The sequence below is a fragment of the Neopelma chrysocephalum genome, unplaced genomic scaffold, assembly GCF_003984885.1.
Source record: "Neopelma chrysocephalum unplaced genomic scaffold, ASM398488v2 Primary Assembly neopelma1_127, whole genome shotgun sequence".
NCBI lineage: Eukaryota > Metazoa > Chordata > Aves > Passeriformes > Pipridae > Neopelma > Neopelma chrysocephalum.
Genome location: NW_020897789.1, coordinates 128,236 through 154,124, shown reverse-complemented (window position 1 = coordinate 154,124; position 25,889 = coordinate 128,236). Strand labels below are relative to the sequence as shown.

Here is a 25,889-nt window from a genome sequence, read left to right as displayed (position 1 = left end):
TGACTGTAGAAAATAATGGGATGGAAGGGGTATGGCTGGGTTCAATTCCTTTATCCTCTGTGTACTTCATGGCTGGATGCCCCCCACCAGCTCTGCATATACTAAAATCCACCTTACCCCTATTGTGCACAAGCAGCTCTCCCAGGCAGGGAAGAGAAAATGAGATAATATGGTTTCTGGATTTAAAGCAGTGAATGACATGGGCACTCTGAAGTGCTAAGAAATCTCTTTTGCTGGCTGTGCCTCCAGCTCTGCTCGTTGCCTCCAGTGATCCTCCCTCAGTCAGTCCTTTATTGCAGCACATTCCCCCTTGTTGAGGCATGACCCAACAGCTCATCAGGTTGGAACACAAACCCTCAGCTTTGCTTCTATTCACCAGGGGCCGGGTGAGAAACAGTAACCGAGCTCAGACCCTGGAGCAAAAATAAGGGATGTCTTCTGTGGCTCCTAATGATTCCTCCGGTTAATTCAGGAATGGCATTGAGAGTCTCCAGGGAGAGCTACACTTACTTTTCCTTAGCTGCTGGCATGACTGCTGTAAAATAAAGGCTTTGAAAGGAATTCTTGAAGGGGAATTTTTACACTAAGAGGGAGTCCTCGGGAAAAAGGAAAGTTATAAATTACTCTGCATCACTACAGGTGTTCCTCGGGGATCACCGGGAGGCTATTCAAATACATTAATATTTGCCTAAATATCTCTAGGAAAATTATCTACATTTATTTTCAATTCTATGTGCCTCACACATTGCTTTCAAATAATAGTTACCTTTAAACACTGCCTGAAATATTTTTATTGCAGCAAATTATTTCTGTAATGAAACTCCTTATATTGCACAGTGTTGACATCCCCGGCTTTGTCAAATAACCCAAAAAAATACACCACCAAAACCAGACAAAAGATCCTCAGCTGTAAAGTCCTTGGTCTGTTGCACCACACATATTATGCCTTTCTTTATCTTTGACTTTACTAGAATAGGAAGAAAACCCAACTTTCAAAACAGAATTTTCGAGAAACAAAATTTATGCAAACTCATTCCCATTATTTTCACCTGCAAAGTCATTTTTCTCGTGATTCCTGTGAGCGTGTGTTTATTATATCCTAAATATGCAGTGCTGCCCACCAGCCAAAGAAACCAGCCTTTCTCAGGTGTGACTCATGAGGTATCACTCACTTCACCTCCAGAGCTCTTACTGGAAGCCTACAGACACCAAAGGAATTAATCCCAAAGTATTCCTCATTTTAATGCAAAATTAAGGGGTTTGTTACATGAATCCCTAGAAAATTGAGGAATATCCTACCAGGACCTGAGAACAAGAAATAGACCCTTTTACTTTGCTCATTGAAACAACACATTCTGGCACTTTTGGGAAGTCACAACTACCTGAAAGCTCATCCGTGGATGGGAAATACATTTGTCAAGTTCAGGAAGGACAAACTTTTAGCAAAAAACTACCATCACAATTGGCACTAATTGGGAGTTAAATTGACAACTGGAACTGAAGCATCCTGACAGCACCAGGGGTGGGCCCTACAGGTAGAAATTGAAAACTATTTACTGGAGCAATGTTGGAAAGACTAAACGATCATAAGGCATCTGCAGAATATCATGTGGAAGGCTCTACTTAATTTTTCATGCTGTCACTTCAGCATTTTGCACGCACACTTGGACAACATTTCAATTCACTGTGAGAAAGAGAGAGTGTTCAGATCAATCTATTGAAAAGTACACAACTTCCAACTCTTTACAAACAAACAAAATGCTAAATGTTAGCTTTTTTTTTTTTTTTGGAAGATTAGAAATTTTTGTGGCTTAGAGAAACATGACAAAGAAATTTAAGTGAATAATGCTCAGGTAACATATAGCATTCCCTCTTATTAAAAAAAAAAGAAAAAAGAAAAAAAAAGAAAACTAAAAAAAAACACAAAACACAACCAACAACAAAAACAAACAAAACCCCAAACAAACCCCCTACCCAACTTCTAAGTTATTTTTCACATCACAGATTGTTTCCCACTTCATTAAAGAAAATACAGACAGTTTAGGAGGTTCCTGGATTCATAAATAACTGATAAAATACCTCTTTGAAGTTATAGCCTGTCCACTTGTGTAGCTGATGTAAAAGTGTTTTAAGCTGTGTCTCTATTTAAATTGTGGTTATATCCCCCAGACTGGAAATAAGGGAGCATGAAAATGTTCAACCTTACTTGGTGATGCTCCCAGAAATCTCCAGAAATGAGATTTTCAGTGCCTGAAGATATGTCTTGTTTGTTAATTCCAAGTGAAATCAGTGAAATATTTTTACGCTGTATTAGAAAATGCAGACACTGTTGGCTCAGTCAAACTGTCCTTGTTTAAATTTATACTTTTGATTAAAATTTCTTCTTGGAACTTGTACTTTGTTAGAAAGAAACAAATGAAATTTAGGCAGGCTCAGGAAGATTTGTTAAAAACCTAGTACTTTTATCAGACTTCTATTAAATGTTGTATACTGTATTTATTGTCTTTGCAGCTACATTTAATTAAGTAGAGTTTTTCTTAGACCTAGTTATACTCCTGCTTACAAAGCTGATTTAGACTATGTAAACTGCAGCACCCTATGCACTATACAGTCACCTCTTCCCCTTCAGAAGCACACAAAAAGCAGGGGGAAGTAGTATTTTCCATAAAGGATACAGTAGCAAAATAATTGATACATTTTGGCTTCTGGGAGTTTGTTAAACATAAGTAGGAAAATTAGTGTATAATTACGGTTGCAAAACAACAACAAAAATTGAGGGCTCAGAAGGCAGTGTTGACTTTGCAACATTTCAGATATTGAATATTTTATGGCATGCATTTAAATCATAGATAACAAAACATACAAGTGTGTATTAGAAGGAAAAGAGGAGAATCTACATAATATGGGGTTCTGATTTATGTCATTCTGTGAGAACTCTTACAAAGGATTAACTCAGGACAATGTTACACCCCATGAAACCTGTGCTGTGCTGCACCTACATTTCACGAGGCTTTTTTCCACTCAGGGAAGCAGCTCGTAATTCATCCCTTAAAATAATGATAGCCTTAGTTCTATACATTTCTGGTTTGCATCACTTGAGTACCACAGCCTTTCCAGGCAGCCATCATAAAAAATCACAAGCTCAGTTCAGGAATGAAAAGGAAAACATTCTGACGGAACTTGTCTAATTAAAACCTTGTTTACTTTGCCTGAATGTATCACTTCAACAGAACTAGTCATGAGTTTGAACAAGTAACATTTTACCATTTCCTTGTTAAGAGAGAAAATGTGTGTTGGGGAAGAAACCAGAGCTTGCACAAAGCGTGGCTAATGTAGAACATACAGCTCCAAGCTATTTATAAGTGCTCCCTGCATTTCCAGGTTTGGTTTTTACAGTAACACAGCCTGAAGCACTTAACTGTGAAAACATGATGCCTCTCCACTGCTCCTCCTACAGGAAAATGATTTCTCCTCTAAAGGCCTAACCCAAGCACCCTCACATCACGGGAAAAATCTTCATTGCTCTAAACAGCAAAAGTTGCCCAACTCCCTCATCCCACAAGCCACAGAAAAACGTCTGTGTTTAACTGAGTGAAAAGGCACAAACCACGTAAGTCAGGAGGCAGAAAAGCTCCACAGTCACAGCTACAACGCCCACCTGAGCTCGCTCCAGAAGGAGCTGACCTGGCTGTGCTCTTTCTGAGTCCCAGTCCCGCAGTCTCACTGGTTTCCTCCCATGCAGGCTTTGCAGAGCTCCTTCTCCCAGCCCTGGCACCGACCGCCGGCCACAGCCGTGCCACAGCAGTCGTGCATGGCACAGGGGCTGCTCTTCCCTCCCAGCTCATTTTCCAAATCTCTCATCACAGAGACAAAATAGGCACCATATCATTTTGCATCCAGAAACAGGGAAATTCAAAAGAAGTCCAGAGAAAGTTCTGGGAGAACCTGGGGAGTGTTGCCAGTGGAGTGGTGTCAGAGACAGCGCTGACCTGACTGACCATAAGTGTTCTTTTGTGTCTGGACCTAAGTGCTGATTCATTTATTGGTGAGTCAGAGAGCATTAAAAAAACCCAAACAAACACCTTTGGTTGCCTTCATGCCCTCTTTTGTTCTCTCCATGTTTTGTCAAGTTTAACAAGGAAAAGTTCCAGATTCTGCACCTGCGATGGGGCAACCCTGGATGGACGGATGGACTGGGAATGAGGCTGGAGAGCAGAGCCAGGAAAGGGCCCTGGGGGTGCTGATGGTGCCAGTTGTCCCTGAGTCAGCAGTGCCCTGGCAGCCAGGAGGGACATCCCTGTCCTGGGGCATCAGGGAGGGGATTGTCCCACTCTGCTCTGCCCTGGGGTGGCCTCCCCTCAACATTGGGGCAGTTTGGGGGGACACAATGGAGGGAAGGGATTGAGCCATTGGAGAGTGTCCAAAGGAGGGAAATGAGCATGATGAAAGGCCTGGAGGGGACATACAGGGAGTGGCTGAGGGCACTTGGCTTGTTCAGCTGGAGAAGAGGGGACTGAGGGCAGAGCTCAGCGGGGGCTGCACCTTTCTCACGAGGGGCAGAGGAGGGGCAGCTCCATCTCTGCTCTCTGTGACCAGGGACAGCAGCCAGGGAATGGCTGGAGCTGTGTCAGGGCAGGCTCAGGTTGGATCTCAGGCAAAGGTTCTTCCCCCAGAGGCTGGTTGGGCACTGCCCAGGCTCCCCAGGGCAGTGGGCACAGCCCCAAGGCTGCCAGAGCTCCAGAAGGGTTTGGACAATGTTCTCAGGTTTATGGTGGGATTTTTGGGATGTCCTGGACTTTGACAATCCTTGTGGGTGCCTTCCAACTCAAGATATTCTATGATTCTGTGATTCTACTTACAAACAACAATAACTACATTAACTACGCCAGATTTTTGCTTAAAAACTGTTATTAAACCAGGTCCTAACCCATTTAAAACATCCCGAATAACACATGTTCCATAAAACAGGAGCTACAACACCCCAAATCTGGTTTCCTAATGCTTTTCCACTTTATTATCTATGTCATTGTGAATTCAGTGACTGTGTCCTGTGAAGGAACAGTGGCATTTGGTACTGCACAGATTTCACAGCACATCTGCCGTGGTGCTGTAAGTGCATGCAGAGGAGACTGAGAAAATGCAGCAGTGGATATCAAGTAAAAGTTCTTTCTAACTAATCAAGTCCACAGGGACAGCATGCAGTGTCACAAGACATATCACTCTACACTTGAATGAGGTTGTCAGCCATGGGGAGGCTGCAAACTGCTGACAGCAACGTGCAGTATATGGAGCCTTATAAAGTAGGCACAGTGGCTTTGTAAAGTACCTGTTTCTGTGGGTGAAGGGAAAAAAAAGAAAAGAAATCAAGTACAAAAGGGTATTTGCAAATCTGCCTTTCTCTGTTGCTGTGGATAAAACCAAACTCGTTCAAAGTGTGCTGCACGAACACGAGAAATGTTATTTTGCAGGTTTCTCAAAATGTGTATATACATTTCTACATGTACAGATCAAAACAATAAGGAATTTATTAAAATGAGAAAGATATAAAGCTATTAGAGAGCGTCCAAAGGAGGGGCACAAAGATGGTGAAGCATGCAGCTGTGTCAGGGTAGGGTCAGGTTGGATTTCAGCAAAAGGTTCTTCCCCCAGAGGCTGGTTGGCACAGCTCCAAGGCTGCCAGAGCTCCAGGAGGGTTTGGACAACGCTCTCAGGGACAGGGTGGGATTGTTGGGATGCCTGTGCAGGGCCAGGAGTTGGACTGGATGGTCCTAGTGGGTCCCTTCCCACTCAGGATATTTTATTCTAGGATTCTATGAAAATGCCAAATAAATGTGATATGAATACAGGCAAAAAAATAAAACCCCAAAACTGGAATGCTTGTGGCATTTTATAGAGAACTCTCATAAATTCAGCAATCACCCTAAGAGATAAGTATTCATACCCTTCTTTACAGATGTGTGCACTCAAGTAGAGATGCTTATTTTGAACTTGATCCTACTGAATATGATGACTAAAATTGACATTAAAAGTGCCTATTGCTCAAATCCATTCTAAGAAGTTAAAGAATGACAGCAAAACATTTGCTCTGGTGCTTTACTCAAGTCACTCAGGAAAAGCACCTCACTTTAAAAAAGTGGTCACGTTAATTCCCCTTATTACTCTCCCAGACTATTCCATTTATTAGAGCAAATACATTGAGAATACATTTATTACTATATATTCCTGCAGAACAGCAATGAAAAAGCACCTTTGAAATGTGTGCAGTTGCATTGCAACACTTAAAGCTCTGAAGAAGGGTCTTTGTGCCTAGAAACTGTTTCTCCTGGAAAAACTGAGCAGCTTAATAAATGATACTACATATAAATCCTGTCTAGACAAACTTTCTCTGCACTCCAGAAACTTTGGTACAAGATCTTTTTAACTAACAGAAGGAACACATGGACTCTACGTTCAGGCTTTTATTTGCAAAGAGATTTGTGTTCTGTTTTTGTTATAATTAATCTCAATTTTCAGTTCTATTTTGCTGATATAATCCATTCAATCCCATTAGAACCAAATGTTTCTACTCAAGGCCTTTCCACGCACTAACACGAAAACCATTATTTAAGTATCAATTTTGCTCTGAGCAGTTCTGTGGGTTTTGAAGGTACATTTGAGAACATACAACAAATTCTTCCTCTGTGTGTATCATTTCTGTCTGTGCAAAACTTATTTTTGTATTTAGTCCCTAAAGCACCTAATTACATGTTTGTACAAACCATACACAGCTATGAAAAGGACCAGCCACACTCTACAATAGTGTAGAGACGAAAAATGCAACCAAAATCTACATAATTAGATTTGCTTCAAGGAAGTTTCCTTTGAAGCAATGAACTGTCAATTAAAAAATTTGTTTGGAGATTATAGTAAAAACCTTCAACATGTGAAAAGCACACGCCAGCAATACTGCCTCTGTAGTGGCACAAAAGCGTATTTCTGCCCAGAAAATGCAGCAAACAGGTGGCACAGGTTTGATATCATTCTCTCCACAGTGTTAAGCCTCTCCACGCTAATTCACTATATCACATTTTACTGTGTCCTTCATTCAAAGTCTGCCAAAAAAAAAAAAAAAAGAAAAAGAAAAAGAAAATCAAGGGAAGTCGTAGAGCAGAAAAAATAGTCAAAAAAGAAAGTCACACAATGAAGGAGATACCCCAGGTTTGCAAATCCTTTGCCAGGGGCCAAAACTGAAAGGCTGGAGGAAGAGTATAAGTGGAAAAGCGATGAGGAGGAACCAGGTAAGTGCAAACCTACTGTGAGTCCTGAAAAGCAGGTTATTTTTAAATTGCAATGGATAACAAACCCATGAAGGTGCAAAGGACAAGCCACATCCCAACTTCATGGAGAAGGAAAGCGTTTTGCTGGTGACACTCTGCACACCTTTAAGTTTCGGGAAGAAGGGTTGCCAAGAACTGTAATTGAGGGAGTCGCTGCTTTTGCAGTCAGGGAGGATTAAGAGCAGCTCTGAAAGCTGTGGAGCACCTCTGCTCCCTCTGACTACACACCAGAGTCTGAAAGCACTCACAGCACTCGTGAGCCTCAGGAAAGACAATAAGTCAGAAATATGGATGAGTGTTCTGGAGAGCGAGAAAAAAGTACAGAGAGGAATTGCAAGAATATTTTAAGTCATTTTAATGAATAAATCTCGGATTGCTCCCTATGGGACACAACTTCACTTCTTGCTCGTTTCCATCTATATCATGCAGTGGTTTAATTATGCAGCAGCCTCAACAAATAGATTGTCACAGCATTTTAGAGTAGCTAATTCTATTCAAAATGCCTGCAGAAGATGGGATAATGTCTTTATTGGTTTGGCTTAGTTTAACCTACCCACTTCTGTTCACTAATGACTCAATCTAGGATATTTTAACCACCAAAGAAACCCTAATATTGTAAAAATATTGAGACCTGGATATGCTCTGAAAAGCAAAGGACTACAGAGTACAAACTCAGGATTCTCCTCAGCTACTTAAAATCATTTTAAAAGCTCGACTAAATAATTCCAAAAAGAATGGGTTGAATAAAACATTTTGAGATCTGGAGTAAGCACATTGCTGTCTCACTGAAATTGAGATCTGTTACTAACCACAGAAAAATAAATGAGAACAGATATGTAATACCTGATATAAATGTAAATTGGCACAGCATCAAAAGTCACCGGATATAAAGCTCATTACACCTTCTGACCCCAAGTTTTGATTAGAAAGTGGTTAGAGTAGGGAAAATTTGGGAATGCACTTGACCTGTGTTCTCTTCAAAAACAAATATGACTACTGACAGTCCCTACATTATAATATATGCTATCCATTTAGCCATAGAATTTCTAAAATTATCAGGAAATTAAATTATCCATTATTTGGGCTGTCTAGATTTTTTTTACTCCATTTCAGTAGCCAGCTAACATGACAATAACATCCCTGGTTATTCAAAGAGAACTGAACTTCAGTGATAAACAATTCAGGTATTTATACCTGCTCAGTGCCAAATGTGCATTTATGAACAGATCATTCTTTTCTAAGAATAAATCTATGGATAATTCATCCCTGATGGATACAGATGGCTCAGAATCTCTTTTAAGTGCAAGGCTGATTCACTGACTGGAGGTAACTCACTGAGCTACAGAATAAACTAATGCATGGTAACAAGCAAAGGTTTAAGGCAACAGGCAAGCCAGGACACGCAGAACAACATGATAATTTCCCCTGTGTTATCTTCCTAACTTTGAAAGTAAATTACAAAATCCGTGGCAATGATATTATTTCCTCTGTGTGCATACCAGGACCTTCTTATAAACCAGGACCTTGTAATTTGCTGTAAATCCCAAGCTTCCCTTCTCGGGTTTTTTTTTTGTTTACTTTTTCAATAGAAAACAACTTATAGGTGTAACAGTCTTTTGGAATGCATAGGAACATATTGCAAAGGGCTGTTTTGGTAAAACTCTTCAGCTGGCAGAGGTGAGGAGTGGTGACTAATGATATAAAAGGAGGGATGTGTACATGCTTGTGGGGTTCTTTGACAAATGGAATATGCATAATTTTGTTGAAAATAGCAGGTTAGCTCACCAGGAGACCAAGCCGTTAAAATGAGGTACATTTAAAGTATGGATACTAGAGAAGAATTTTGGAATCACAAAGCACCTCAGATTTGAATTCCTTAGAAGAGCCTGAATGGTTGAAGACCTTCTCATGCCACACATTTATAAACTCAGAGAAAAAAACCCCAAATCTTGCTTACCCGGCCAACCAGTATTGGTTCAGGTCCAGAAAATTCTTCTAATACAAACATTTGATTCCAAACCCAGCCTCTTTTGGAACGGTTCAAAACTCTTTGTTCTTCATTTAGCCTTTTTAGTCCTGTACTGGATCCACTTGGTAGTACTTGAGATTGATTCATTGGAGCCATATAAATGGAAGGAAGGACAGTAATCCATAATATTATTAATGGAGTCCATGTATCCATAAGCATTTCCGTTAGTCTTTCTGGCATTGTACCACGAGCTACGCAAATCACCACAGAAATGAAATTATTATTTTGCTTTCCTCCAGACTGTAGCAATCCAATTCATCATGCAGTACAGAACATTTACTTACAGCTCCTCCATGTGTTTACAGCACAGTCAATGTAAAAATAGCTTAGATGATAAAAACATGATCCATTGAGTTTTCCAGTCATTAAAGATTCCTGGTGGGGGAAAAGAAAAAATGGTCAACTCAGTGACTAAATAGCTTAGGAAAGCATTCTGAAACATCTTATTTACTTTTACATCATGAACAATACATGGTAGGTTTTAAACGTGTAGTTCATAATATTATTGCATATTAAATGGGTTAAAAATTAATTAAGTGATTCTGTGAATTCTTTCATTGCCTGAAATAGTGAGAGAAGACCCAGATGAATGATTACACACGCTCAGGAAAACATTTGGGCACGAGAGCTGGAAGTGTTCCAGGCCAGGCTGGACAGGTCTTGGAGCAACCTGGTCTAGTGAAGGGTGTCCCTACCCATGGCAGGGGGTTGGAATGAGATGATCTTTAAGGTTCTTTCCAATTCAGACCATTCTGGGATTTTACCTGCAGTTTTTCTCAGGGTCTGAAGAAGCTCCCATCCTTCCTGCTAGCTTGCAATTTAATGTGGTCAATCATAAACACCTAGTATGTCAAATAAGTCAAACAAAATAATATTCTTGTATTCTTTTTCTCCTTTCCTCCACAAGAAAAGAACCGAAAACAATAAAACAAACTTCTCCTACGTGTACAAGGCTCCAGCAATCCACTGGCAATTTAGTTATTACCTCACCGCAGCAGCACATTGCCCAGCAAAACCTTCCCAGCCCAGCAGAGGAACAGCACTGGTAAATCCCGTGAAATCCATTCAAACCAGAGCACTACCAGACCTTAAGGAAGCTCAGTTATGCACATCTGCACTACAGGTCTCACTGTCTCTCTTTCAGAGAAAACACACAGTCGTGTTTTACTTCAAAGACATTTTCCTTGACAGACATTTGGGAACATTTTGTCTTTCTTTCCCTGCCCACCCTTTCATGTAGCAGAAGGTCACATCAGGTTTCATCTCAGTGTAAATATTCCTTGAAATACAACCTAGCAGGGCTGATGCCACTGTGATGGCAAAACCTGAAATGCAGCCGTGGATCACCTGGAGAGCTTGATGGAACGTGGCTCAGGGGAAGGGCTGCATTACAGCTGCTTAAAGAGCCTGGACTTCTGTCAAAAGATTCCTGATATATTTTCTTTAACTGATTCATATCCAAACCATTTCTCACTATATACAAGAGAGGTAGAAATGTCTATTCTTAAGCTTACACTGTGTCTTAGGCTGGTTTTTTTGATTTAAAATGAGTTCTCAGTGTTGCATGTCTATGAAAATGCTGAGGGCTTAGGGGTTTTTTTTCTGATAGTGGAGGTTTGTTGTTCTTTTTTGAGGTTCATACACCCTCACGGCAGAAAATACCATGTAAGCACGTAGAACACCAGTAAAAGTAAGCTGTTATTTTAAAAGCAATGTAAAAAGTATTTTCTTTTTTATAATTCATTAATTGCCAAAGCAGCTGTGAAATCTGCTGCACAAAAGTCTGAAACTGTGAGAAACTTGTCTTGTTGAGAGGGGAGAAGAGCTGCTACCAAAGTAAAACTCAATATCTCAAGCAGCATGGAAGAGCAGGGAGCTAATAGTGCAGTGCTGGGACAACACACCCAGGATGAGGGAACATCCATTACAGACTCAACTGCGAGGCTGATGGGCCTCACTGCCAGCTGAGGTGGAAACAAAGAAACCAGACAACACAGCAAGCTCCTGCAAGGAAATTTTGGGAAAAATGTGAGGGAAGCAAGAGAGGCCTTCCATTTCTCATCCTTCTCTCCACCCCAGAAAAGGAGGAGCAACAAACAGTCTCATGGCTTGATGGGAAGGGTTGGTCAAATCACCGCCTGAGAACCCTCTTTAGTTGAGGGAATTAAATGGAGTTTACTGCTTTCTGGGACATGATAAAAACAGATTTCCTGGGGCACATTTGGTAGTAGAAAGTACCAAAAGAGAGGAAAAGCCAAATTTTCAGTGAAAGTGGTGAAGTTTGCTCATAGGGGTTCATATCCCCTTTGACATGTGGGTGTGTGTGCCAGCCAGGGGACAGATTTTTCTGATTTATTCAGTAGAGCAAGAATCAAAATACAGGAGAAATAGAACCACTTTAAAACAGAGTACAAGTCATCATCCTCAAACAACATCCAGGATGAAATTCAAAACTGGGGGAATAAACTGAAACCCCAACTTAAGGGTCATTTTCTGTAGCTGAGTTTTCAGGTTTTATTTTTGACCCAGAAATAGAGTCACCCCGGAAACAGAATAGTATGTTACACCTCACACTGTCAAAACCTTAAAAACAGGCAAAGTGGGTCATGAGTGATTTTCTTACTCTTCCAGTACAAGTTGGTATAGTTCTATCATTATTATTTGGTCTTGTTAATAAAGAAAGCAAAATGCTTCTTTTCATATTCAAGAAGCTTTTTGAAAACAGTTCCTAATTAATCTACACAGGCTGCCTTCTAAAAGAGATGAAATAAATGAGATAAAACAATGTGATGCTAACAGAAACATTTTTGTTTGAAGAAAGAACAGGATATTTGGGTTTCAGACTGTCACTCCTCAATCCTTGGCAAGCATTAAGTTCATTTCAGTGCAGCCCTCCTCGGTTCCTCCCCCAGACTTCCTGCTTGTTACTCTTCACTTACTCCAATCAAATTTAGGTCCTATCCACTCACACTAATGCTTCAGATTCACTGTGACTGCAGTGTCCTCACAGTAGCTCTGTATTCAGCAATACCTTAAGGCAAACGAGTCAAAGCCACATCAGAAATGTTAGTGATGCACATCCCGTGTCGTTAAACCTCACTCAGTGGAACAGCCCCCTGGAAGCACAGTTACACAAGCTCACTGAGCACCGAGCTGGGAGATTCTCAGCAAAGTTGGGCAAGTGTTGGACAGCGCAGGGCAAAGAAAAAAACTCCACTGGGCCTTTGGCACGTGCTTGTTCTGCAGAGGAATGTGATCAGTGTGTAACAATAGAGCTGGACAGAATTCTCTTTAACCTGCACTGCAGGAGCATTTTAAGAGCTATTTGAGAAACAGACTCTCCTTTGGGATTCACGGCTCTATCAGTGAATCATGGCATCAACTTTGTGCAATGCGTGGAGACAATATAGACCCCAGGTTCCTATACCAAATTGAGAAATTGCTTTTCTTCTCCATTCCTGGAAGCAGAACATCACGGATGTGACTGGGAGCTGATGGAAGGCATTATTAAATACTTGGCCGTGCAATTTTCACATTTGCTAATAGGAAAATCAAGAAATGCCTGGCAGCTAAAATGCAATCTTCTGGATTAGATACGTAGGAGAAGCTAATACGGCTACTGAATCAGGTTGCTATTAAAAAGCCATATCTAAAGGTAGACCTGGCAATCAAGGAAGACTAGAGCAGGTAAGGCACAGTGGCACTTTCTCTTCCTATATTATGCCAGGGTCTAAAGAAATGGTGAGTGTGGAATGACAGCAAAATTATTACAGTGAAGCCAGAACTACCTTTTGCTAAGCAACCAAAAGAGGACAAGTACAGGGACCTTAAAGAGTGCATTTCATAGAACCACAGAAACACAGAATGAGGTGGGCTGTAAGAGACCTTAAAGCTCATCTCATCCCACCCCCTGCCATGGGCAGGGACACCTTCCACTAGCCCAGGTTGCTCCAAGCCCCGTCCAACCTGACCTGGGACACTTCCAGGGATCCAGGGGCAGCCACAGCTTCTCTGGGCAACCTGGGCCAGGGCCTCCCCACCCTCACAGCAAACAATTTATTCCCAATATCCCATCTAACCCTATTCTCTGTCAATGTGAAGCCATTCCCCCTTGTCCTGTCACTCCAGGCCCTTGTAAAGTCTCTCCCTATCTTTCCTCTCGGCCCCTTCAGGTCCTGGAAGGCCACAATCAGGTCACCCCAAAGCTTCTCTTCTCCAGGTTGAACAATCCCAACTCTCCCAGCCTTTCCTCCCAGCAGAGCTGCTCCATCCCTCTGATCCTCTTGGTGCCTCCTCTGGGCTCTCTCCAGCAGCTCCATGTCTTTCCTACTACTCCATCCTCATCAAGACTTTGCTGTTGTTGATAAAAGTGCTTTTTTTGCTTTGAATTTCCACATGCTCAAATGGCTTTGGGCTCTTCCCTTTAATAAAACTTCACTGTTGTTCTAAGTGGTCTCCCTGTACAATATATACAACTACAGATAAACTCTAATCTAGCAAAGCTGTTTACAAAACAGCTTTAGTTCTCCATTCATCCCTGAGAGGGGAGAGTGATATTTAAAATATAAAGAATTTCTTTAATGTAGCAAATAGATGAAAGAAAATGTGGCACTATGTTAGGTAGCAGAGATTCAAATAACTGTTATGTTTCAAAAACTTAAGGCTGTGTTCATAAATTTTGTTCTCCTCACACAGCCCATAGAGAAGTACAGATAAAGCTGAGTGGTTTGTTGTCTACTTACTGTAGGAGCTGATAGAGCTTTAGAAAAATATTATTCTCTTCACAGGGACTTGAATCTTGGAGCACTACTCATAAAACTCCAGGCCACGGAGTGCTTAAGTCTTGTGTAAGTACAACACAGGAAGTGGTTACAACAAAGCAGAAGTTTATAACCTCTCAGTATTCGCACACCAACTTCAGAAAGTAATGTAATATCCATTACAAACTCTTTTGGAACTAAAATCTATGCAGGTTACAGGTTCATTCCCTGCATAGTTAGAGCCAGGTATGGCAGCAGACAGTTGTAACAGTTGCACAGTTCCCATTTTGTGCACGAGTGGGGGAAAGCTTTACAATGTTATGATGAGCTCTGATGGAGCTCATTTCACCAAAATTACTTTAAAATCATCTTGTAGCTGTAAAAGGTGAACACTGGAATGCAGCAGATTTGTTAAAAAGATTAATAAAGTTAATAAAAGTAGCAGAAGATATAAACTACTTACTGAAAAAGAAGTAAAATAAGATCATAAAAACCTTTAACTAAAAAAAAAATCAATTTTTTTTTTTTTTAGTTTTCAAACCACAGAATATTCATCTGGTCAAATGAACACTTTATTACAATGCCAGTGCATTGATTTACACCATGATCTTAGTTTAAAAAATTTTAGAGCCATTTTAGTATTTTTTCACACAAGAGACATGGAGGGTTGTCTTAAGAATTGCAACTAAGTCTTTATTTTATTCTCAGTGTTGATATGCAGCCCTTTGACCTCCCCATTTCATTATGGTAGATTTTATCAGTTCCTAAACAACTATTATTAAGGTAAATCCCCCCTTGAGTACTGGTTTCTTTAAATAATTCACACTAGAAATGCCAGGCAAAAGTTGATGATTTTTGCCTAAAGTTGGTTTGGGGTTTTTTTGTAGAATTTTCAGGATCCATTATATTTTGTACCTTAAATACATAATTTCTACCTTTGATGCTAATTCAGTATAAGAGAACCCACACTGCAATACAAGCAGCTTCAAATAATTGATGAGAGGTGTTCATTTACTGACCACCCAGAGAGTTCTAGTGGACTCTGTGTGATTCCTTTAGAGCCCTGAAATTCCACCCAGACACCCACATGGGCTTCTGGTCCAGAAGAATTAATTTAACTTAATGTCTGCCAGAAACAAGGATCCTTAACACTACAAAACAGAGCGGTGGGTAAGTTTTCATAAAGGTTAAGAGAATAAAAGAGGAAGGTTAAGCAGGTGCCCTTGATAAAAATTTACATCTTGTGGTTTCCTTTATCTGAAATTCATTAGGCAACAACAAGTTTCTCTTTACACTATCACACATTTTCCACAGCTCATGATCAGGGTTTGTATTTCCCCTGTTAATAGGTCAGGAAAACTGGGATCCATTATGGCTGTCTGTACACAGGTATAGGTATGTTGTACCCCTCAGTATTTCCAAGCAAATTCCTTATTATTGCTAAATTTACTCCTTTTTTTCCTTTTTTTTTGCCAATGGCTATTTCTCACCTTTCTGGATTTTTGTCCCCACAGTATCTGAAATATCTTTTCGTTTGGTTCTGGTTTTTTTATTATTTTTTATTTTGCACTGTTCTTCTTGTTCCTTAAACTTTTTTAGGTTTACTTTTACCTCTGTAGGTATTGGCTACACAACAACTTATGCTTCCTAGTCCTATTTCTCAGGGATTCAGACAGGGTCCTTTCCCAACAACAGCAGCAACACGATGCAAAGCCTTCCCACCATGATAAGAACCACTATATTTCCTTCACTGATGCCCATTTGGCAGCACAACAGAGCCTTGAGTTTTCAGTAAAAAAAAAAAAGTAGGTCCTAGTGCTCCAGTTCCACTTGTAGGAATTCTTCTTGCTCTTCTTCATAGAATCACAGGGTGGTTTGGGTTGGAAGGGACTTTAAAGCTCATCCAGTCCCACCCCCTGCCACGGGCAGGGACACCTTCCACTAGCCCAGGTTGCTCCAAGCCCTGTCCAACCTGGCCTTGGACACTTCCAGGGATGAGGCAGCCACAGCTTCTCTGGGCAACCTGTGCCAGGGCCTCCCCACCCTCACAGGGAACAATTTCCTCCCACTATCCCATCTAACCCTGCCCTCTGGCAGTGTGAAGCCATTACCCCTTGTCCTGTCCCTCCATTCCTTGCTCAAAGTCTCTCTCCGAGTTTCTTGCAGGCTCCCTTCAGGCACTGGAAGGCCACAATTAGGTCACCCCAAAGCTTCTCTTCTCCAGGCTGAACAATCCCAATTTTCTCAGCCTTCCACTAGAGCAGAGCTGCTCCATCCCTCACACTTACGAGAACTGTGATAAGGTTTTTAATTTGCCATTAAAGTGGAATAAAATCAAAGTCCACCAGAACCAAGACCAACAAATAATCACGTCATCCTCGCCTGCACACATTTGCTCTACAATCACCCTGTTTCCAGTACATATCCATTAAATTGTACCTTAACATGATTGAAATCCCCTTGGATAAGGCAGCATTGTCATGCTGCAAAGGAATGAATACTTCTTGCCATAAGTAACAACTCCTATTCTTCAGTGGATTACTCATTTGGGCAAAGATCAGTCATGTACTCCCAAAAAATTAAAATTAAGAAGCGATTCTCCACCTAACTGTGAGAGCAGAGGGACTGAGGTTGTAATCAGACACGCTGCCATGGCAGTAGCTCAGATCCTGCTCACAGTGCCCACTGCAAAGTGCCACTTGCATGCCCTGGCTAGACTTTACTGCCTCTTATCTGCCAGCAGAACTGTGTGTGCAGTCACTCCCTAACCCAGTTCTGTCAAAATGATCTTGTTAACTTAAACGCCTTTAATAGTAAGGTGTTTTTAAAGCCAAATCATTTTGACAGAGCTGGGTTAGGGCATTGCTCATGCTATTATTCCACCAAGAGCAATTTTAATTTAAGAGGTTCTTGTCCCACCCCCCCCCTCAGCCCCCACAACATGCAAGCTACACATTTCAAATAACTCATCTCCATTCCCATCCCTTCTCCATTACAGTCCCTGCAGTTGTGCTATTTGCAATCAACACAGCAAGACACATCAGTGAAATGTGGGTTAACAAAAGAATTTTCAATAAAACCCTGTTTCAAGAAGTCTTTTCCTTCAAGTTTTTAACCCACAACTAGAAAGCCCATAAACTACAGAACAACAAGAGGAAGTTTTGGAAACAACTGTGCTGACAAAAAGCATGTGAAGTTTGACTATATGCTTCAGAGAGCAGTCAGAGAAATAGATGAATCAACAAAACTGAGTGGAGGATAACTTCTGGAGAAGAGGAGAAAATAGGTAATTAGGGACAGTAAACCTAAATCTGTGATGGCCTCCTAGTATCCAACCATGGTAAACTGGTGTGCCTGTGTTCATCGGGGCTGGAACACTTTAGGGATGGAAGCCTCTCCCCCTGCCCCAGCCAGGCAACATCAAACTGCTGTTCAGACCAGGGGAACTCCTGTGATCCAGCACATCCCACTGCACAGGCAGAGGGGCTGGCAGTGGCCTCGAGCCAGCAGCCACACTCCGGGCCAGGCACGTTCCAGGCATTGCTGGAAGTCACAATTATCCCGGGGAGCTGCACTAAATTTCCCCGACTAACAGTGATTTTAAGGGACTGTTACGTCACCTGGAGTTAGCTGGAACACAGAAAAGCATTAAAGCATTATCCACACATCCTTTCCTCTGGCCAAGCACCTGAAATTTCAAAGGAAGGGAAATGAGATGGGAAATGTTACACAATTGCAGGAGGGTGAATTACACTTCGTGCTGTCAGGGGATCCTGCCAATACAAGTGCAAATCTATTGTCCGAGTTTATTTTGATATATTACTCATGGCAATTTGCTTATGGCTGCCTGGAAAATCAAAAGGAGATATCGAAAGCATTATTTATTTCAGCAGCAATGGCAACAGACACCATCTCTCTCTTTCTTTACCCTGCACAGAGAGTAAATCAGTGAACAGAGATATCCGACTTTTTTTTTTTAAGCTTAGTCATGCACTGCTACTCTTTATAGTTAAACACTTCTGAACAGTTCTTGAGGTTATTAAGCGAGTTCCTAAGCTTGTGTCAAATGCTAAGGGACTGCTCTAAGCACAGGGTTAGTCTTTGCACTGGATAGAGCTGATGGAGTCCATGCACTTGCACTGGGGAAATACAGACATGCACAAATGCACATGCAGGTACAAAAATGTAACAGTTTCTTCAGTATTTAGACCTTTAATGTTTATTGAGAGATTCATTAATCAACCTAGAAGGTTATTATTAGCAAAAGTGGGGCACTTCAGTTTTAGGGGTCTGTTTCAGAGGCAGAGAGAAGGAAGGTTTAGAAAAGCTTTTCTAAGATAAATTCCTCTTCCTTAGTTTCCTTCCTCTTGTGCTTTAACTGGGAAACGCAATAACTGGTGGAGATGAGGATATAGGTCATTACACAATTTGACTAATGCTTTGGGATAAGGAAAAAATTACACATACATGACATTGAAATATATCTCCCTTAATCAAAGCAATCTATTGTAACAACTTGTCTGTTATTCTGTGACTTCTCAACATGATACTTAACATCTACAAAGACTATTTTAGATAAGTGACTATCTAATTTATTTTTTTTTAATTTTTGGCAAATATTTACTATCAGGAAATCCCTTTCTAAAAAAACCCAACCAACCAAACCCCAAAAGAGTATCCTGAACCTGTGATGTAATGCTATTTTTTGAACTTCTACTGGTATCAACAGAATTTCTTATTGGGGATATTTTTGTTGCTCTTTGGTAGTAAAATCAATATGGGCCAACTTTACAGCTGCCAAGACTCAGACTCTTTGTATATAAAGCTGTCAGTCTTTCCAGAAGTGTTCACTACTTTAAAGAACCAGAATGCATTAAAAAAAACCCCTCACCAAGTGTGTTGTTAGAACTTTCAAACTATTTTTTCCCTTTATGATTCCTTGCACTGTGTAGTGCTCAGGATTTCCAGTCACGGATCCAACAGGAACAGGACAAAGAGGCACCATGTGCTCCACAGTTGGAAACTGAGGGTGAAGTTTCCTCTCCAGTGAAATGTGTATCTACAACATTTTAAGGTTGTTTTGGATTTGTTTGTTTGTTTGGGATTTTTGGGTTTGGGTTTGGGTTTGTGGCTTTTCGTGTGTGTGAATTTTTTTGGTGTATTTTGTTTTTCTTTTTCATGACGGCTGATAAAAGAGGAATAGACATTAAAATGACAACACGGCTATTTTAGTTCTACCATAGAACAAAAGGTGTTTGAAACTGTCCCTTTCAACTTCTTGCACTTAGAAAAGGGAAAAAAAGAAAGGTTTGGGGATTTATAGGAGTCAGACACTCCACTGATGTGTGTCAGAACATCACTTCACCTCATGCCATCGTGCAGAGAATCCCATGAGGGAGGCTTAGAACAGAAAGACAGACAACCAAAGTGGTCCAGAAACTTAAACAGAACAAAAATAAGTGCATCAGTGTTGCTTCCATCCTGCAGTAAGAGGAAGAAGTGATCTGAAGTCATTTTTATTCTCTCCAGTCCACTGATTAAAGCGATTTTCCTTGGGCTAAAATAGAACTGCATTGCTTATAGACTTAACAGCCTCAGCTCATGCCAACCTCATCTCTCACAGCCATGCCCGCTCTAGGAAGGTGTATTACAGATTTTGAAGACCTACATCACTTTTAAGGGAGAGAAGGGAAAAAAAAAGGCAAGTTGTGCACAACACAGAGAGCTCATAAAAAGGGAAAACAGGTTGGGCTGCAACTGAGAAAGAGGTGTTACCCATGCTCTGCCTGGGGCTTTGTTTATCAGGAGAGTTCCAGCTGGGATGTGCTTATCCTGTGCTTCCCGAAAAAACATTTAAATATTAATGAAGGACATAAATATCTTGCTTTCTGGGCTTCTTTTTCAGTCTTTATATATATATATATATGCAACAGAACTTTCATTTTCACTGGGTTTCTTTGAAGAGTGTTAAGTGTTCTCTACAGAATTAAACAAAACACTATAATTAAGGAAAATCCCACAAGTTTTCCTGGCATTTATTTGGATTCAACTAAGAATGTAAAATTATGAGTGGACATCATGACTCAGTGAAAGCTACCTATGCATGAATGTGTGTGTACATAAAAAAATCTTTAAAAAGGAAAAATGTGAACCTACCTGGACTATGTATATGTACATAAACATCCACATGCATATATGGATTGCAACAAACCTACTCAAATCTCTTCTGCCGAGACATATGAAATTAGAAGTGAAGCTCTTCAATTTTGCATCACTGAATTTGATGGCAGTTTTACCATCGATTTAAAATGAGTTGTTTGGAAGAAATTAGGGTTCTTCAATGTTAAACTTATTCCTTTGACAGTTGCCAAGTTGAGGTTTTGGGTTTTGGGTTTTTTTCCCCCAATTATTGGTTTCGGTTTTTTTAATCTAACTTTTGGAAATGCACAAAAAATAAAGGCCACAGACTAGAATACAGAACTCAGTCTAAGCTTCAGTGACATTAAGTTTTGATGATCTGTTACTTAAAAGGCAATCAGAGCTGTTACATTTAATCCATGAGAGAGATTCACATCTGAAGTGTTGCAAAACTCAATTAGTGAATTGCACTCCCTCTTGAGTGCATACAGTCCATTTGCATTAGTATTAAGGGCTTGGATATAATATATATACATATAAAGACAAATCTGTATTCCTATGTTTGTATTTATATATAAACATAAAACTGTAAAATATGTACATGCATATGATTATGATCATCAGTGGCTGCAAAGGAAATGGGTTTGTCAGAGTTCCTCACTCGGGGCTGAGCATTGGAGCATTTGCTTCCCTGCAGAAAGACACTTCAGCCAAACACACACCAGATTAGAAGGCTGGAACTATGAACTCAGGACTGCCAAGAATGACTGTTTTCATAATGTTTTGAGCTCCCAAATCTGTTGCAAAGACCTCATCAAGACACACCGAGAAACACCTTCCTGAGCTTGGCTATGACTTGGGCACCGCAGGGCACAGGGGACACTTCTCCTGGAAGGTTTCCCTTGCCCAGCTCTAGGACTGGCAGGCACTGCTAATTTGCAATCCAAGCCAAGGTGCTGATCATTCTCAATTTCAAATGATTTTCACAAGGCACATCATGATCAGCACCTTGGAAAATCAATTCTATGAGTGTTATCACTGCAACTCATGGATGAAGGCTCATGACTAAGGCAGGTAGAAATCAGTCTTTTGTCTGGAGTCAGATGCTTTAAAATCCATTTGTTGGTAACTGAACTGGTTCAGAAATACTTTTTTTTCTTTTCAGCTTGCATTTACTACTCCAGATACCATCAGTACCTAATGTATTTTGAGAACAAAATTTTATTAATGCCACTGAGTTGACATTATTTACTTGATTGACAAAATGAGAAACGTGCCAAAGAGATTCTAGAACAAAGAGATCTGTCTGAGAGGAAAACAAATAAATATATATATATACACACATTTAAAATCTCAAACTGGACTTTACCTTGTTCTCTGTCTGTCTACTGCTCAAATAGTTATGTTTGGAAAGATATGAAGTGAGCCACCTTTTCTATGGCAACAACACTAAGAAAAATGTTGAGTTTCCATGATCTAATTTAATTCTATTGATGTGATCTGGTAGCAATGATGCTTAAAACGTTCTAAGCTCAAATTGCCTTAGCATTTGCCTCCCACTGCAAGAATTTAGGTTTTATTATCTTATACTCATAGTTGAAAGACTCTTATGACACCACTTTAGTGTATAATGTAAGCATACAACTGTCAGTATTAACAGTAGGTCAGGCTTTAATAATACTAAAATGGAAAAGGAATACTGCTAAGATATATGGTTATGAGGTATGCTATAAAAATACCTGTTTTACTAAGTATCATGAGCAGTTGCTTTCTGTCACAAAGCACACACAACCATCACTTAGAAATACACAGCTCCCAGAACTTATAGTACGTGTTCACATTTCCTTCTCTCTCATAAACTCAAAGGTCAGTATTTCTTTCCCTTTAAAGACTCTCAAGTTTTGGAAATTAAATGATCTGTGAGTATCAAGAGTCAAGTGGGTGGGTTCCAGGCCCTGATTTTCAATAAGTGTCTGAAAAAGTCCCAGCTGAAGTCTGTAGGAACTTCATTCCAAAATGAAGACTTAAAGAGATGAAATCTGCAACTGTGTAAGAGGAGATAGAAAATTCAGGAAGTACTTCAAGGGGTAACAGACCTAAATCTATATCCATGGCTGACTGTGTGTTCTTGGAATGGTTGTGTATCCTGAAAAAGGGAGTACAAGTATATTTTTTCCGGAGAAGACAATGCATCACATGTTAACAGTGATCCAAATATAGTGTCCAGAGATCAAATAAATGTATTTGATAAGGATGCAACATTGTTGGAAAAATCCTGACGGCTACAAATGACAAAAGTGAATTTAAACCTGATTGTGGGACTACTTCCTCCCTTACAACTCAGGTTTGGACCTCAGTAGCAGGAGCTGATGGGAATGACTAAAGTATATTGCAAAAGCACTGAGTGACTTCATCTAAGGAGGATTCTAGTTCACCTCACAGTGATGAAAACTTCCTTTATTTTTTAATGAAAGATGTAGAAGGAGTAGCTGTCCTACACGGGGATACTTCTTGTTAAAACCAGTTGCATTTGTTAAGCAGGCACACGTAGTGTTATTGATTTTTTAATATTGAAGAAAAAGTTAGTTTCTTGGCCAGTAGCATGCCCAGTTAACAAATTGCTTACCTGGATAATTTAACCAACTAACACGAAATACTTTGATCTCTGAGGACACTGAAGGCCCTCAGCTTGCAACTAGACATGGAAATCAAAGTTCTCCACAGCCAGGATGCAAGTTTTGGAAAAAGAAAGGAGTTAATAGCCAAAGAGAAAGCTGGGAGAGAGCTGGGGTCATTCTGTAAGCAGTAAGGTGGAACAATAAGGTTTAATGGATTAAAATATCATGTAATAATCACTTCCTTTCCTAGGGTTCTTCTGTCACAAATATCCACACAATTAGGCTGGGAGGTGACACTACAGAGAGCTTTTGGGGTTTGATGTTATCAGATTTTATGGGTGTGAAATTTGATAATTTCACAGGTATGCAAAATACTGACTCCTTGTAGATGCTTTATCATTTTACTTAAGAGAGGCAAAATATGCACAAGGGTAATTTTTCAGTCTTCTGAATTTATTTGTTATTTACTTATATTTACTGAGAAGTCTATTGTGAAATCTCTGCTTGTTCATAGCAGTCTAGTATTGAACACAGAGGAGGATCATCATTCATACAAGAGCACTGCATATTTCTCCTTCTCCTCATTGCAGAGAAACTCTTGAAGAATTTCCAAAAGAGGATGAGTGAAGTTAAGAGGATTCTTTATCTATAGCTTTGGTAGTTATCAGCTCTATTCTTTAATTGAAACTGAAGTGAGCAGCTGTTAGCTCCCCTTCTATTAAGCACTAACATGGTAGATTTGAAACAATAAACAGTTAATGCTATTTGAGTTCTTACAACCAGCATCCCCCAAAAAACATCTGGCTGTGATAACCAGAGCCACAAATGGTGAGCCATTTATGAGATCAAGTCGGCTGTTTAGAGGTGTCAGCCTTTATAAAACTTGTATGAGTGTTTATTCCTACTTTCAGAGGAGACAGACTCGTTTGCATGAAACAGAGTGTGTGTGTTTGTGCCTGCCTGAAAGAGAGAAAGAGGGAGGGAGAAGCGAGGGTACAGACTTTGATACCTGTTGGCAACACGAGCAGGTTTGTGTAGAGCCGTTCTGTGCCAGGTTGGATTGATTCCACCCTATTTAGTCTGGTACCAAATGCAAACTGTTTGAATTGAGGCAAATTCAAGACATGACTGAATAGCAACGAACCGCAGAGGAATTCCTGCCTGTGTTAAGTAGTGTCACCTTCATGGCGGTAGGCAGAGTCTAAATAAGGATTTGAATTAATCTCTTTTATATTACCCTCCTAGAAACTGCCATAGGCTTTCTGTGCTGAAGCTTTGCAGTGCCTCCCAGGCTCCCCAGCCAAGCCCGTGCTCAGGTCTGATGCTGTCTAGCAGGGATGCTGTCTGGCAGCTCGGGGCTCCCGATTGGGATGCTGCTGCCCGGCAGATGTTGTAGCCAGGCAGAATGGAAAGATGTGTTACTCCTCTGCTCCCTCAAAGGCAAGATGAAGCGTTTAGTGGCACAGCCAGATTCCGGGAGCCACAGAGTCCTGCATTTCTTCTCTGGGAGCCTTGGCAGCGAGGGACTGGAGCTGAGGAGCTTTTCCCCTCTCCCAAGTTTCAGCTGGGTGCATTCTCTGTTTAGTCAACCAAAGCAAAACAACTTGTGGGACAAGGATGACTCCTGGGCTAGTTATGGCTAAAGATTCATTCCCATCTGAGCTTTTAAGAGGAAGAGCGGTATTTCTGGGATGCTTTCCTCTCTGAAAGTAGGAAAGGAAGCTGTGAAGCCATTCCTATTTATTTACTTATTTAGGGGGTGCAAAGCTTCTGGGGGAGGGAAGATGGTGATAAAACATGGGGATTTCCCCCCCTCACGGTTCTTCCAGCCTCCTCCTCCCTCATTTACATATCTGGCTGGTGGGTGATTTTTATTCTCAGCACGAAAACTGCAATCTATTTCAATGCATGAATGCAGCCCTGCATCTATTCAACACAGTGAAATAGCCCAGAGACTTATTTTACTAAATAAGAAAACAAGGAAAAGAAACGGGTCCTCCAGCCTTGGAAGCAACCCTCTGTGATCCAAAGTCCTTCCGATCGTTTATGGGGGGTAAAGAAGGGAAGGAAAATAAACCACCCCCAAAAAAAACCAAACGGGAGGAGAAATACAATTACCACCACTTCTCCTCCCGAGGGAATAATAATAATAATTTTTAAAATCCTAACAAGCGTTTTCATTATGGGGAAATTGAAAACATCAGACCGAATGAGGCACCACAGTTCAGCCTAATACCGCACCTATGGACGTGGAAGGCGCTCGCACAGCGCACCTTGCACGCACACAGAGCCCAAGTCAGACAGAAACCCGCGGAGCGAGAGCCCTCTGCCAGCCAGCCACAAATTGTATTAATAAAATGAATACTCACTCTTTCAAGGAGCAAGGGAACCGCTCGCCCACAGCCACTTCACGAACAGATTGAAAGGGTGAGGTAAAAAAACATCAGCCAGTCCCTGGGAACGGGCAAGATTCTCCAGATTTTCTTCTCATGCTTTCCGAGGCTGCTGATGCTGGAGGAGCCGCTGGTTGCTGGGCTTCCCGGGTCTCTGTGCCTGCATGCTGGAGTGCAGTTATTAATTTCTCCCTTCGCACGAGCCAGCGGCAGCAGCACGTCTCCAGGAAGGCAGGGATATTCCAAATAAATCCGCTAATTCCGGGGCTGAGCGCGCTGCCGTGCCTGCCTGCCTGCCAAATGTAACTGTGAAGCGATGTGGAAAAGTGAGCCGGGAGCCTCCCCTGACAGCTCTTATTGGGCTGATCTCGGAGGCAGGTCTAGCGCTGGGAAATTCGTGTAAGCACTTTGGGGTGGTGGTTTTTTCCCCCTCCCTCTCCCGCGCACCCCGCACCCCGCCTTCCCCCCGGCGAGGGAAGCACACAACTTTTCCAGGGCCGGCCGTGCCGCCCGCTCCCCGCGGCCGCCAACTCCGCGCCGGGGCATCTCCCCGCGCCCGGGAGGGAGGGATGGAGGGAGGGAGGGAGGGAGGGAGGGAGAACGGGCGGGGGTGGCACAGGGCGGGCCCTGAGCCG

The 25,889-nt window shown here is 41.2% G+C and overlaps 1 protein-coding gene across 3 annotated transcripts in view; it reads right to left on the bottom strand.

The window, feature by feature from the left end:
- CDH8 (cadherin 8) overlaps nt 1–25,667 on the bottom strand; it is a 153,856-nt gene extending 128,189 nt beyond the window's left edge. For 2 of the 3 annotated variants that reach the window (XM_027698400.1, XM_027698401.1), the window contains exons 1-3: nt 25,231–25,667; nt 9,630–9,720; nt 9,274–9,536 (exon numbers count right to left, since the gene is read on the bottom strand). In XM_027698400.1, the coding sequence (XP_027554201.1) occupies nt 9,274–9,536; nt 9,630–9,711 (345 nt within the window). In that variant the 5' untranslated portion in view covers nt 9,712–9,720; nt 25,231–25,667. Of the gene's footprint in view, nt 1–9,273; nt 9,721–25,230 lie in introns of all 3 variants that reach the window. The other variant, XM_027698402.1, reaches the window with a different exon arrangement.
- Nucleotides 25,668–25,889: the final 222 nt, after the last annotated feature.